We start from the raw sequence: 14,205 nt of genomic DNA, 5'->3' as shown, positions 1-14,205 counted from the left end.
GGAATGGATTCTTTCCTTGTAATATGTCCCCTCCCTGCAAGAAAAAGAAGATTCTTTTACAAGTGCTAGGCCTAACGTGCGAGAGGGAAGGGAAGAGAGGGGGAAGGAGGGAGAGGATGAGAGGAGACCACCAGCACGTGGAAACTAGGGGTGCAGCACAGTCATTGGGTGCACTGAATGCTGGCAGCCCTTTAAGGCCTACTTCCTGTTTTCTTTCCTCAGCCATCAGTAATCTCCACCCACAGAGGGCTCTGTTGTGGGCACTTACACTGCAAGAGCCCCTTCCCACACTGTCTTATCACCTCGTCCAGCCCCTGTGAGCAGCAGGAAGGTGGGGCGTAGGGAGGCTCTGCTTGCCAGGGCTTAACCCTTGTGGGTCCCCCCATGGCTGCTCAGAACCATGCTGGCTCCAGGGCTCTGCGATACCATCAGCTGGGTCTTTGAGGCCTTGAGCCCTGGATCCCCACTGCCTTTCTCCCAATTGCACCAGAGCCCAAGCCTCACACACACTGGCAGCAACAAAATTTAAAACCCTAGTTCTGGCCACCATGCCTTTCCCCAGGCACCCCAGTGTTCTTCTTCATGCATGGGCCAGCCTTTGTACTTGAAACTATCCAGAGTCTGCTTGAGGGACAGCTGCACTGACCTCAGACAGATTTTCCTAAAATATACCCTTGATTTGGTCATTCTGCTCAGAAGCTTTCCACAGGTCCCTCTTGCCTACAGGCTAAAGTCCTCACTCCATACCGAGGCACACCTTTCATTCACTGCACAGGTGCACCTTCCCCTCAGCTCGCTCTGCTCTCCTCCCCTTCTTTAGTGAGTGGCCAGCTCTCAGTCCTCCTCTGAGATCAGCTCACATGTTGCCAAAGTGGGTTTGGTGTCCCTCTCACGGACCTACCTGTATCTCAGCACTTCTCACTCTATCGTAAGTGATCATTGTCTCGTCTGCCAAGACCATCAGAAACACCTGCCACCCAGCAATGCTAAGTTTATTAGACCTACTGCAGCAAGGGAGAACCCCAACTTGACAGAATCGCTATACGGTCTCAAAATGAAGAAACTGGGGAAGGGTCCTTAGAGGGTTTCAGGGTCCAGGGTGAGTGGTCCAACCTTGCCATGGTTGCAGACCCTGAAATGCAGTTCTCTGCGGGTCCTGAATAAACCCATCTTTGCTGGAGACATACCTGGCAGTCTATTTGTTTCAGGTCAACAGCTTGCTCACCAGGACTTGCTTTAAGACCCTTACCTCGCTGGGCTTACCAACCCTAAGCTATTATGTCATAACTAGTTTTCCACCTTAAAAGACCCACCTTAAAATGGGAGGGCACACACCTTGGCAGCGGTCGTGGAGGAAACCGGCGAGGCTTCCGGAAAGAGCTGGTGAGCAAGCTGCTGCCCTGCGCTTTTTTTGCCTGCAACCATAGCGAGTGGGCCATGGCGAGGCATGTGCAAGTCCCCACACAGCAAGGCAAGGAGAACCGTTTTACAGAGTGGAAAAGGAAATTGGGAGGATTAAAGAGTTCATGGCTTTTCTTTTTTTTTTTTTTAATTTATTTATTTTTGGCTGCGTTGGGTCTTCGTTGCTGCACGTGGGCTTTCTCTAGTTGTGGTGAGCGGGGGCTACTCTTCATTGTGACGCGTGGGCTTCTCACTGTGGTGGCTTCTCTTGTTGCAGAGCACGGGCTCTAGGCTCGCGGGCTCAGTAGTTGTGACTTGCAGGCTCTAGAGCGCAGGCTCAGTAGTTGTGGCACGTGGGCTTAGTTGCTCCGTGCATGTGGGATCTTCCCGGACCAGGGATCGAACCCGTGTTCCCTGCATTGGGAGGTGGATTCTTAACCACTGCGCCACCAGGGAAGCCCGAGTCCATGGCTTTTCATTGGCTGAATCCTTCCCAGGAAAGAAGAGAAGTCTGTCTTCTTCCTGTTGGTCTCTATCATCACAGGACATGAAAGCTCCCCCTTCCGGTCTCCCACTGTATTTAATTGAGGCTTCTGTTTCATTAATTTTTTACAAAGCTGTTAGTCTTGATAAGTAAGCTTAGTTGGTTCACAGTTTTATCTTGCAGGAGCAGTTATTTCCTGGAGCGGGCAGCTAGGTTATTTTTACTTGGTTTCTCAGTATTGTCTAATGCAGCACCGGGAAGTGTCTGGCCCTGGAATTGATTAACGTAGGGACAGGGAGTTTGGTGGGTTTCAGTCCTTCCTGACAATCCTGTTAACCAAGCTCCAGGAGAGCAGAGACCAAGACACAGTCTTTCTGCAAACCCTGACGCCTAGCGGAGGGCCTGGACGTGGTCAGCACACGGCAGATGCTGGTTGACCCTGTGTGTCTGTCAGCACCACTCAGTGGCCCAGGGAGCCTCGGGGGGATCCAGCTACAGGAGACTGTGTTTAGCAAAATCCTGCTCCAGGTGGGTCCCGGCAAGCAACGTCAGCATCACCTGGGAGTTTGTGGGAAATACAGAATCTCAGGCCCCACCCCAGGCTCTCTATTAGCAGCTGCGTGTGGGGTTGCACATTAATGTCTGGGAAGCACGACGCTGTGCTTGGGTGCTTGTGGGAGCCGCTTGAGGTTCTGTGAAGCAAACGTTCACAGAGCCCTTCCTACGTGGCAGGCAGGTATAGAGCCCCGCAGGTACCACAGGGAGACCTCTGGATTTCATACTCTGCAGGAGGACAGGCACATAAACAGCTCCAGGACAGCAAGGGTGTCAAAAATGAACTGTTTCTTTCTCAGTACCAGAGAAAGAGTTCTGTGCTTGAGTCCAGATTTAGCAGGTGTGTGTGTGTATGTGTGTGTGTGTGTGTGTAAGGAGCCTCCTCTTCCCTGTGGAACTGTAAGCATCTGCTTGGCTTCCCCTGACAGGGACATTAATGACAGCCACACCCTTCCTGTCCTTTCCTGCGGCAGATCCTGACAGCGAGTGGCGACGGCACGTGTGCCCTGTGGGACGTGGAGAGCGGGCAGCTGCTGCAGAGCTTCCATGGGCACGGGGCCGACGTGCTCTGCTTGGACCTGGCTCCCTCAGAAACCGGGAACACCTTCGTGTCCGGGGTAAAGACCCAAGGAAGATCTCTGGGGGTCCTTTGTCCACCAGGGAGGCTCATGGTAGCACTTCCTGTTAATCTGTGGGACTAGACTGGACACTTCCCTGGATGGGGCTGAGATTCCTTAAATAAGTAGCAGAGAGTTAGCCTCTGAGACCTTTAGAGACAGTCGCTAGGCACCAGGAGGCTCAGGTGGCAGTGGCGGCGAAGCATCGCTGTGGCGTGATCAGAGCTTTGACACTGGTGGGACACTCTCCCGCCCCACCCCTGCCAGTCGCCAGCCCCTCCCACTCTCGGGCACAGGGAACAGCGTATCTGAAGGCTACGAGTCGGACAGGCAGGCCACCATGGCAGAGGAGCACCAGATGAGCCAGGACACCTGGGACCCACGTTTGCTACCTGACTCTCCATTTCATCCTCTGCAAATTGGGCATAAGGCACGATAGCATTTGCCCCCCACCTTCCCCAGGATATTGTGAGCAGTAGAGGGAAGAGTTTGCAGTGTGGTATGCAGAGAGGCAAGTATTTCTATGGACACCTGGGAATAAGAATGGAGAACTGAGGTGGCTGGCCTGACCCCTGGGTCCTGTCTCATCTCGCTCAGGAGACAAGTGATGAGAGAGCACAGAGATGCAAACGCTGTCTAATGATGTTTTCTCCGAGCTGCCCACATCTTAGTCCTGGGCCTCAGGTGAGGGCTGTGAGGCCTCGAGTTGGCAGGGACCCTGATTTTCTTCCTGGGTATTTGGCCCTATCTGTGTACATTTCATTCTTGTGTCTTTGTATAACTGTATTTATCCCTACTCAACGACACTCTTTTTTCAAATTGTTGGTATCGTTGTGGACTGTATTGTCTCTTTCAGAGTATTAAACTCCATCTGATTTAGGGTCCAGTAACGATTTGAAGAGACTCGCTGATTCCTTTGTGCACATTCTCAGTAAAGATGCTTGGAGTGCTGAACTCCCACAGCAGGTCTCGCTGAGACATCAGTCGTGGCACCTCATCCACCCTCTCCTCTGAGTTGAAACCAACAACTTGGACACTAATTTTAACCCATGACTCCTTCTGTTTGACCTTTGAGAGTCTAATTATACTGCTCATGCTTGATCACAGAAGGCTCTGCAGGAATTTATCAAAATGCTCCCAGAAGCAAGAGAGTATGTGAAAGCCTAGTGTTCATGATTCTCTGGGTCATGGTAGCAACCCAGAGAAGGTTCGCTTTACAGGTGTTGAGGCAGAAGTCCAGGGAGGTAACTCGCCTGAGCCACCCAGCTGACTGCGGGCAACACCCTGACTAGGCTGCTGGGGTGCAGCTGGCCCAGGGGCACGTGGCTCTCCACCTGTGCTCAGGCTGCCCCACACACCTGAGGCAAAGCTGGGAGGTCCCACCACACCCACTGTCCACCTGCCCTCCTCTCCTCTGGGCTTACAGAGGCAGAGATGAAGAGGAGGGGGAAAGAGAGGGAAAAGTGAAGAGAGATGCCCAGGAGGAAGGAGAGAAGGAGGCTCTGGAGAGTTTGCAGCCCCTCAGAAAGGTGGGAGAGAAGAAAACATGCTTCAAAGGGGGCTGGGTGCCTTCCCTTGCTCGTCACCCTGACCCCAAGACCTCTCTCTGGCCGCGTGAGGGCTTGTCAGTTGAGGAAAGTGGCCTTAGGTAAAGCTAGTGCCAGAAGAGCATATTGTCAGCCATTTACTAATGGGAACTAAAAGGTCTCTGTGACATAACCAGAACTCATGCCTGTCTGTAGACATTCCTTGCATTGTACATAACTCTGGTAACTTTCTGTTTGTAGGGATGTGACAAGAAAGCCATGGTGTGGGACATGCGCTCCGGACAGTGCGTGCAGGCCTTTGAAACGCACGAATCTGACATCAACAGTGTCCGGTCAGTGAGTAGAACGTTCACGTTGCTCCTCTGTCCTCCAGTGTTCCCCGGCCTGGGCTAGTACTTAGCCTCTAGGCTCAAGTTACTTGGCCGAGAGAGGCTTTTCCAGCAATAATGGCTGATTTGTGGTGGGACTGAGCAGCACTCCCGATTTCTTGGAGAATTTTAATATAATTGCACTAGGGGCAATGGATATTATCCTGTCTAGGTCAAGTCAGTGTTTCTCATTCATTCACTCAACAAATGTTTATGAAGTCCTTATCTGCTAGACATTATTCCAGAAACTGGGAGTACTGTTTTGAACAAGACAACATCGCTACTGTCCTACAGAAGACAAAGCACAGATACACGTGCTATTTAAGTACTGCTAAGTGCTAAGAAAAAGTAAAACAGGGAACTGTGATAAGATGGGGTATTTCTTTGAATGGTCAGGCCTCTCTGATAAATTGATGTTTAACTTGAGCCCAGGGTAATGAAGGAGCCAGGCTTGCAAAGAGCCGGGGGGAAGATCAGGGAGGTGAGATGTTCAGGGACCTAACAAAAGGCCAGGTCACCGCTAGCGAGTCCTGAGTTGGGGAGGTGGCTAGCGTGATCCACGTTTTGCCTTTAAAAGGTCACTCTGGGTGCTGTATGGAGAATGGATTGTAGGGGAGCAAGAATGGAAGTATGACGGCCAGTTAGAAGGTTGTTGCGTGAGTTTTAGAATGAAATGATGGTGGCTGCAACTAAAGAAGACACACAGGGAGGACAGAAATGTCTAGAACTGTGAAGGATTTGAGATTTTACCCTAGCTGCAAGCTATGAAGTAAGGCTGCCACAGATTCATGGATGCTGCTAGAAGGCATGAGACTCCTGGGTTAGAGATGAAGGATAGTTGGTTACTCATAGTGATGGCAGTAGCTGGGGTATCAGCATTTTTGTGCTGGTTACCTAAGCCCCAATTCTACAGGGTCACATGAAAAGGGCCAAATGACACCTGCCCATGCAAAGGGCTGCATTATAGGAGAAGAACCCTGAGCTCAGGGAACCTGTATCTTTTATAAGGGGCAGTAAGCATTGATCCATTTGCTAAGACAGGGAGGGTTGGAGGCAGTGCAGGGAGAAGGCAGTGGTTGCATATGGATTCTGGAGCTCTGTCTTGGGCTAGCTAAGTCTGAGACGCTATTATACGACCAAGTGGAAATGCCAAGTAGGTAGCAGGAGCTGTGAACCGGATTCCAAGAGAGAGGTCAGGACTTGACATATATATTTAGAAGCTGGCACTGTCAGGACAGCATTTAAAGTACAATCACGCAAGAATATTTATACTTAGAGGAAAGTACTAGACTTATTCCCCTTAAAAGCCAGAACACAGGGCTTCCCTGGTGGTGCAGTGGTTAAGAATCCACCTGCCAATTCAGGGGACACGGGTTTGAGCCCTGGTCCGGGAAGATCCCACAGGCCACAGAGCAACTAATCCCGTGCGCCACAACTACTGAGCCCGTGTGCCACAACTACTGAAGCCTGCACGCATAGAGCCCATGCTCTGCAACAAGAGAAGCCACAGCAATGAGAAGCCCTCACACTGCAACCAGAGAAAAGTCCACATGCAGCAGTGAAGACCCAACACAGCCAAAAATAAATAAATAAAGTAATAATAATAATAATTTTTAAAAAGCCAGAACACAATAAGAATACTTAATTACCTTAGTGGTAGAAATATTAATGAGAATTTTCTAGCTCTTTGACCTCAAATGTAGGAAAGGAAAACAGGGGAAAAAAAACTATCACTTTTTGCAAATGTGCAGTAATTACCCAGAAAATCCAAGGAAATCAATTGAGAAATTACTACAGATAGTAAATGAGGTTTTTTGTGTTTTTTTTTTGTGGTACACGGGCCCCCCCACTGTTGTGGCCTCTCCCATTGCGAAGCACAGGCTCCGGACGCGCAGGCTCAGCGGCCGTGGCTCACGGGCCCAGCCGCTCCGCAGCATGTGGGATCTTGCTGGACCGGGGCACGAACCCGTGTCCTCTGCATCGGCAGGCGGACTCTCAACCACTGCGCCACCAGGGAAGCCCAGTAAATGAGGTTTTTAAGATACAGGATAGAACATAAAGCCACAAAACTAAATTAAATCCCTATATATTCATGAAATAACAGCTTAAACATGCACGTTCTCTCACCCGTGCTGTTCCCTCTACCCAGAACCCTCTTCTTCTAATATCCACCAGGTCTCTACTTAGGCTGCCCTCTGTCCAGAAGGCCTGATTATTTTTCTTTTTAGATATTTATTTATTTTGGCTGTGCCAGGTCTTAGTTGCAGCACGCGGGATCTTCGTTGCGGCGTGCGGCATGCACACGGGATCTAGTTCCCCGACCAGGGATCGAACCCGGGCCCCCTGCACTGGGAGCGCGGAGTCTTACCTACTGGACCACCAGGGATGTCCCTGAAGGCCTGATTAGAGGAGAGGATGACTATAACAGTAATAATCATTAGTTATTGCATGCTTTTTATTTGGCACCATGCCACGTTCTTTGTATAATATATATAGTGTCTTATTCAGTCTTTACAGCAGGAAATGTACATTATCCTCCTCACTTTTCAGATGAAGAAACTGAGGCTGGGCCAGGTGAAGGCACTTGCCAGAAGTATCCCATGTAGTGAGTGGTCAGTGCAGACAGCTTCCCGTGGCTCTGTATATCTGATTGCAGTGTCTGTGTTTATAACCACTGTCTTATCCCTTAGCTCTGGCCAAGTCTTGGGAATGGGGTATATGATCAAGGGGAAGCAAGGATACAGGGGACCTGCCTGTGTTCGGTGTCTGGTACAGATATACATATTATCTCATTTACTCCTTGCCAATACTCTGCAAGGCCAGTGTCACTGTCCCCTGTTTACAGAGAAGAAAATTAGGTCAATGGGACCTTCCAGATGAGCCTCCCTTTCTGGCCTCTGTAATGAGTGGTCTGTGTATCCCTAGAAGTCTGGGGAACCAGCATGGGACAGCCTTCCCAGATGGTTCTGATGGGCACCCAGCACTGGGAATCACCACTCTAAGTGCTTTCTCCCCACACTTCCTCTCTGCAGATACTACCCGAGTGGAGATGCCTTTGCTTCGGGATCAGATGATGCTACGGTATGTTTCTAAGTTATTGAGAGCTTTTCCTATCCAAAGGAGAGATATGCTGACCTAATTTTAGTTTGCAAAAATAACTTTTTTCCTGATTACAGAACTGATGTGACTTCAATAAAGAAAACTTGGGGGAAAACACTAAATTATGTTAATCATTATACCCAAGAAAAATCACAGTTCAGTGAATTCCTTTCTGTCTTTTTAGTTTTTAAACAAAATGCTTTATAATTTGCTTTTTTCACTTAGCAATAGATTGTGAACATTTTCCCATGCCAATACATATTTTTCTCCCACATTATATTTTCTTAATGATTGAATAGTTTTCCATGTTATGGATATGCCATCATTTACTTAACCAGTCTTCAAGTTTTGGGTCATTAGGTTTTTTCCAAGGTTTTTTTTCCTGTTAAAAACACTGCTATAAGCAAATATTTTTGGTACCTCTCTTATCATTTCCTTAGAATTAATTCTCTGACATGAACTTGTTGAGTTAAAAATCAGCCTACCTTTTTTTTTTTTTTTTTTTTTTTTTGCGGTACACGGGCCTCTCACTGTTGTGGCCTCTCCCGTTGCGGAGCACAGGCTCCGGACGCGCAGGCTCAGCGGCCATGGCTCACGGGACCAGCTGCCCCGCGTCATGTGGGATCTTCCCGGACCGCGGCACGAACCCGCGTCCCCTGCATCGGCAGGCGGACTCTCAACCACTGCGCCACTAGGGAAGCCCAAAATCAGCCTAGTTTTAAGGCTTTTGATACTAATTGTCAAATTATGTTGACCTATATTTCAGGAGAAAAAAAATATCCTCCTGTGCCCTCAAAATAGCAAATATCTTATTAAATAATGAACTGTACTCTAATTTGCTATCCTGGAAGAAATTACAGGGGAATAGATTGAGGGTTTGATAATCATGAAAATTTAAAACTTCTCTATTTCAAAAAATATTTAACAAAATTTAAGGGCATACATTTGGGAGAATTCAAGAGCTTTCAAAACTTCCCTACCCTTTGATCCAGCCATGCTATTTCTTGGGAACAATTCTATTCTAAGGATTCCATTTTTTAGCTATTCTAAGGAAAATATCAGAGATGCATATAAAGATTTTTATAGAAGAAGGATCATGGCTTCCCCATAATTTTATTTGTAAAAGAGAAAAATCAGACGTAATCAAACACTTAGCAGGGTATAGTTAAGTAGATTCTGATATATCCACATGAGGAATATGACAACCATATTACTCCTGTTTTTTTTAAGATTATTTAACGATATGAGAAAATGCTCATAACATAATGCTAATAGAAGCAATAATGAAACGTCCTCCCCATTTAAATCCACACATAAAATAGATTAAGACTGAAGGGAATAGTCCAGATGTTAGTAAATACCTCTAGGATTGGGGGTGACGTTTATTTCCTCCTTTATGCATTTCTGAGTTTTCCTGAATTTTCTGCAGTGAACACATATTCTATGTCAGAAAAAAAAAGAGGGCTTTCATTTTTGTTTTTGTATCTAAGGAAATCTGTATTTGCTGTTTCTTTGAATCTCCAGTAATCCCTGGAGATTGATAGGAATCGGGATTGAGGGAGAAAATACTAGGAGAGAAAACGAAAGAGGTTTTTCCCTTATCCCTCAAACTACACAAGCCACTGGCACCAGCCTGTAGCTCTGTAGCCATCAATGCACCAAACAGGATCCAGAAACAAGTGCCTCTTTGTCTTCTTTGTCACCCCAGTGTCGCCTCTACGACCTCCGGGCAGACAGGGAGGTTGCCATCTATTCCAAAGAGAGTATCATCTTTGGAGCTTCCAGCGTGGACTTCTCCCTCAGTGGTAAGATTTTATTTCAGAAACTTTCCCAGGACTGTAAAACAGGACTTCAATGAAACCCAGCTCTGCCAAGCTTCCCCTCCTAGCTAAACTTCCTATGGGTCCATGTGCTAAAGAGTCTACTTTTGCACCAGTTTTCCTCCACTGCATTTTTGACAGCCCGCTTTGCCCTGCCTGAAGCAGCTTCCCCAGTCCAGTTCACTCCACGGGAAATGAAGGCTGGGCCCACCTAATGCTGTTCTTCAAAACAATGATGTATCAAAACTGCATCTGCGCCTTTAGGCATTTCCTCTCCAGCCTTCCATTTTCCTTTCACACCTGAAAAGGGACCTTTTTTTCCAGAGGTGGGGCGGTGGGGGGGGGGGGGGAGTGAGCAAGAGTCCCTTTCTTAATTCCCTGAAGCTCATGGCACCTCTGCCTTCACAGCTGGGGAGGCTGCCTGTGAAAGTTAAGGCAGCACTCGTATGCTGGGTCACTGGACCATTCAGTTTTCCCAGACACCCCCCGGTTGTGTAGCTGTGCTTTTGTGCATACATGCTGCTACTGGAACGTCTTTTCCCGTCCTTCTCTGCATTGCAAACTCCTATTCAGTCCTCAAAAGCCAGCTCAAATGTTGCTTTCCCTGTAGTGCCCTTTTTTTAAAAAAATTTTTAATTTAATTTTAATTTATTTATATATTTTTGGTTGTGTTGGGTCTCTGTTGCTGTGCGTGGGCTTTCTCTAGTTGCATCGAGCAGGGGCTACTCTTCATTGCAGTGCGCGGGCTTCTCATTGCGGTGGCTTCTCTTGTTGTGGAGCACGGGCTCTAGGTGCGCGGGCTTCAGTAGTTGTGGCACGCAGGCTCATTAGTCATGGCTTGCAGGCTCTAGAGCGCAGGCTCAGTAGTTGTGGCGCACAGGCTCAGTAGTCGTGCCTTGCAGGCTCTAGAGTGCAGGCTCAGTAGTTGTGGCGCATGGGCTTAGTTGCTCCGCGGCATGTGGGATCTTCCCAGACCAGGGCTCGAGCCCGTGTCCCCTGCGTTGGCAGGCGGATTCTTAACCACTGCGCCACCAGGGAAGTCCCCTGTAGTGCCCTTCTTGATCCCCCTTCCTGTATGATCACATAACACTTCACACATAGCTGAGCACTTCCATGACAGCCCTTACCACAGGGCGCTGCAATGATTTATGAGTCAGCCTGCCCACCACCACCCTCCACAGGGGCCAGCAACTGTGCTTTCTCCTCTTTGAATCCCCAGGGCAAAGCACAGTGCCTGGCACATAATGGGCACTAAATCACTGTTTATTAAATGAATGAATGAATGAATGAATGAATGAGTGCATGAGTGAGAGTCATGAAAAGAAAAACAAGAAGGAAGGAACTGGTTTCATAACCATCATATCCTCCTGCTTTAAGGTCGCCTGCTGTTTGCTGGATACAACGATTATACCATCAACGTCTGGGATGTCCTCAAGGGATCCCGAGTCTCCATCTTGTTTGGGCATGAAAACCGTGTTAGTACTCTACGAGTTTCCCCTGATGGGACTGCCTTTTGCTCAGGATCATGGGATCATACCCTCAGAGTAAGAGAGAAGTTTTTCTACTTTCCTCTGTGTGTGAGAGCAGGAGTGATTGGCCTTCCTGAAAGCAGAGGGGTCAGAGTAAGCTAGGATGGGCCTGGGCAGCCAAAATAGAGCTCTACTTTCAATTCTATAGCCACAGAGAAATGATTTGCCTGGGTAGGTAGTGAGTTCCCCATCGATACAGCTATTCAAGCATAGATACCCTAAAAGTCTGATTCCAGCCTTTGACAAGTCAGATTGCCAGTCTCACCTCCCAGTAGTGCTGGGTTCTTAATCTTTGGTCACAGACCCCTGTGAAACCCACACAGGGGCTTCAGGAGACCTATGAAGCCCCTGCAATTATATGCTAAATTGTGTGTGTGTGTGTGTGCGCGCGTGCGCATTTTTCCAGGAAAAGTGTCCTCATGGCTTTTATTAGATTCTCAAAGAGCTTCATGACTTTGTCAGATGTTGGCTCCCTAGAAATGCCACCAAACTAATCTGTTCATCAAGCAAAGCTTACCTCACCGTGGAAGATCACAAACTTCACAGTCTTATTAGCATTTCAGAAGGGGAGAGCAAAGGCAGGTATTTATGAGGTTTGGGGAGTCTGGTTGAAGGCAAGTCTTTGGATGGAGGGACTTAATTAGGATTGGACAAATTTGTGGCATAGTTTAAGATTGTTGGACACAGGGTGGGGGGAGGGAGAGAATTTCGAAGACCATCTTGAAAAGTAGGCGGTCATTTGATGCTGTGTACTGTCATGAGAAGTGTGTCTTTTCTAAAGAGGGTAAGTGAGTAGTCTAGTCTTAGGGTAAATAGATAAAAGGATTTTTGCAAAGTTCCTGAAACAAACAGTAAAGTTATCTGTGACTTCATCATCCTGGGCAAGAGTTTGCTAAATTAATAAACATGTCAGTGTACCCAGTGAGCTGAATGGGTACAGAGGGTTCTGGTTTTCAAGCTAAGAGTTACCTTCCCTAGCAAGAAGGCCACAGATGCCCTTCAGATGATTAACTAGGGGAGAGGGGGAGCCAGGGCCAAAGAAGCACCTTTGAGTTGCTAGGAGTAAAGTGTTATCTTTCTAAGACATGTGAATGCTCTATTTTGGATGTCGTGTGTATGTTTGTATAGTAGACTTTGATTTTATCTCTTTAAACTCAGGTTTTACAAGTCATTAACTGAAAACAGACTAAAAATTATCTATTTGTGTCTTTGCAGGTCTGGGCTTAATCGTAATTCACATATAGGTACCTGAGAATAGAATTTGAAATCGTCACATGTAAATAGATCTTGCTTCTAGAGGATCTCAGAGTTTATTGCAACTTAGCTTAAGGGAGCAGCTCCATGACTGAAAGTTCAGCAAGCATCTCCAATATTACTGTTAAAACCACCACTCTGGAAAGATCCCAGTGTGAGCCTTTAGCACTATGAGAACACCTTCAAGTACAGTGTTTTTCATTTCAAACACTTTTTAAAATGTATCTGTTTTTAAGGTTATTCTAAACTATCGTCTCAACTCATTCTATCCCCAGTACAGTTCAGCATATAATATATTCCATATTGTTTCCTTGAATCAAATTTATTTTTCGGAGCACTTTAAAAGCTGATTTTTCTCACTGTACACTGTGACTTTTGGAACGTTCCCCTGCAAGTGCTGACTTTAATGCACTGTGTGAGAAGGACAGTGTTAATTGGTCTTTGATAGAAGAGAATGCCAATTCCAAATGTAATTAGACAGAATCCATTTTTTTAAAGTGTTTTTTATGGTGAAAGTATCCTTTTCAGCCTTGCGTCCTATTGTATTTTTTCAGATAAAACATTTTCATATGTGTAAACAGTTATAAATGAAGCAGAGATATCATAAAATAGAAGGTTTGATGTGTGAATCTTGTGATTGTGGGATATATCTCTGCATCATGGGGACAGGACGTTTTCTTAGAGGGAAACGCTGAATGTTGTTTGTGACACAAATGCTTCTCAGAGCAACCAAAACCTTTCTGTGTAGGAACACAAGACAGTAAACTCATTTAAAAACCTGTTTGTAGTGTTAGATGTATTAGGATTAGTAGCATCTACTCAGGCTAAAATGAATCTTGTTCATATCGTTATACTCATCTTTATTGCATTGCAAGTGCAATTACATATACAAATTAATTGATAGGTCTCGAACGATAATGTCTTTGTTTCACTTATATTGAGGAAAAATAGCATAAAATATATCTTGTCTTTATGTGAAATTCAGCAGTTCCTTCTGGAAGGTACCAAGTGTTTTAGTTACAGGATCCCTTATTTTCAGTTCTGTTTTGTTTTAAGGTGTAGAGGCTGATTCTTTGTTTTAGAAAACTCCTCACTCATAAAGATGGCATGCACCACTTAGGGAAATAGAAGGTCATCTCAGACCAAAAATGGTTCCTGGGTGAGGCTTGCCCTGTGGGTGGTCTGGGGTCTGGCAGGCCAGGTTCTCCTGGTGCCCGAGGGCTGTGTGTGCTGAGTCCCCTGGATCCTCGGTCCCCTCTCTTGGCCCTGCTCCAGCCTGGCCCTTTTCCTAATGGTAGTTCTGGCTTTGCAGGCCCAGCCGCAGGCTCTGCTGTTTGAAGTTGCCCTTCCAGGGCTGGAGCCATCCGATAGGCCTGGACCCAGTGCCCCTGTAAACCTCAGGGGGCGTGCCAGGCCCACCTGCAAAACAACTTGTTCAGGTATCAAGATGGGCCCAGTCAGTCAAAAATTACCCAAGCCAGCTTTTCAATCAACTCTTTTTAAATAAACAATGATTATATGCAATCATTTG

At 46.9% G+C, this 14,205-nt stretch overlaps 1 protein-coding gene across 1 annotated transcript in view; it reads left to right on the top strand.

Moving 5' to 3' along the window:
• The window catches only part of GNB5 (G protein subunit beta 5), a gene marked incomplete at its 5' end in the record, with an annotated part of 45,026 nt that extends 31,823 nt beyond the window's left edge, over window positions 1-13,203 (top strand). The window contains 6 exons of the mRNA XM_082847162.1: window positions 2,914-3,057; window positions 4,845-4,936; window positions 8,005-8,053; window positions 9,780-9,876; window positions 11,269-11,435; window positions 12,636-13,203. Of these exons, the coding sequence (XP_082703288.1) occupies window positions 2,914-3,057; window positions 4,845-4,936; window positions 8,005-8,053; window positions 9,780-9,876; window positions 11,269-11,435; window positions 12,636-12,647 (561 nt within the window). The 3' untranslated portion in view covers window positions 12,648-13,203. The remainder of the gene's footprint in view (window positions 1-2,913; window positions 3,058-4,844; window positions 4,937-8,004; window positions 8,054-9,779; window positions 9,877-11,268; window positions 11,436-12,635) is intronic.
• Window positions 13,204-14,205: the final 1,002 nt, after the last annotated feature.

Source organism: Leucopleurus acutus (assembly GCF_964270905.1).
Source record: "Leucopleurus acutus genome assembly, chromosome: 1".
Lineage (NCBI taxonomy): Eukaryota > Metazoa > Chordata > Mammalia > Artiodactyla > Delphinidae > Leucopleurus > Leucopleurus acutus.
Note: the sequence above shows the minus strand (reverse complement) of the source record. Positions and strands in the feature narration are given on the sequence as shown.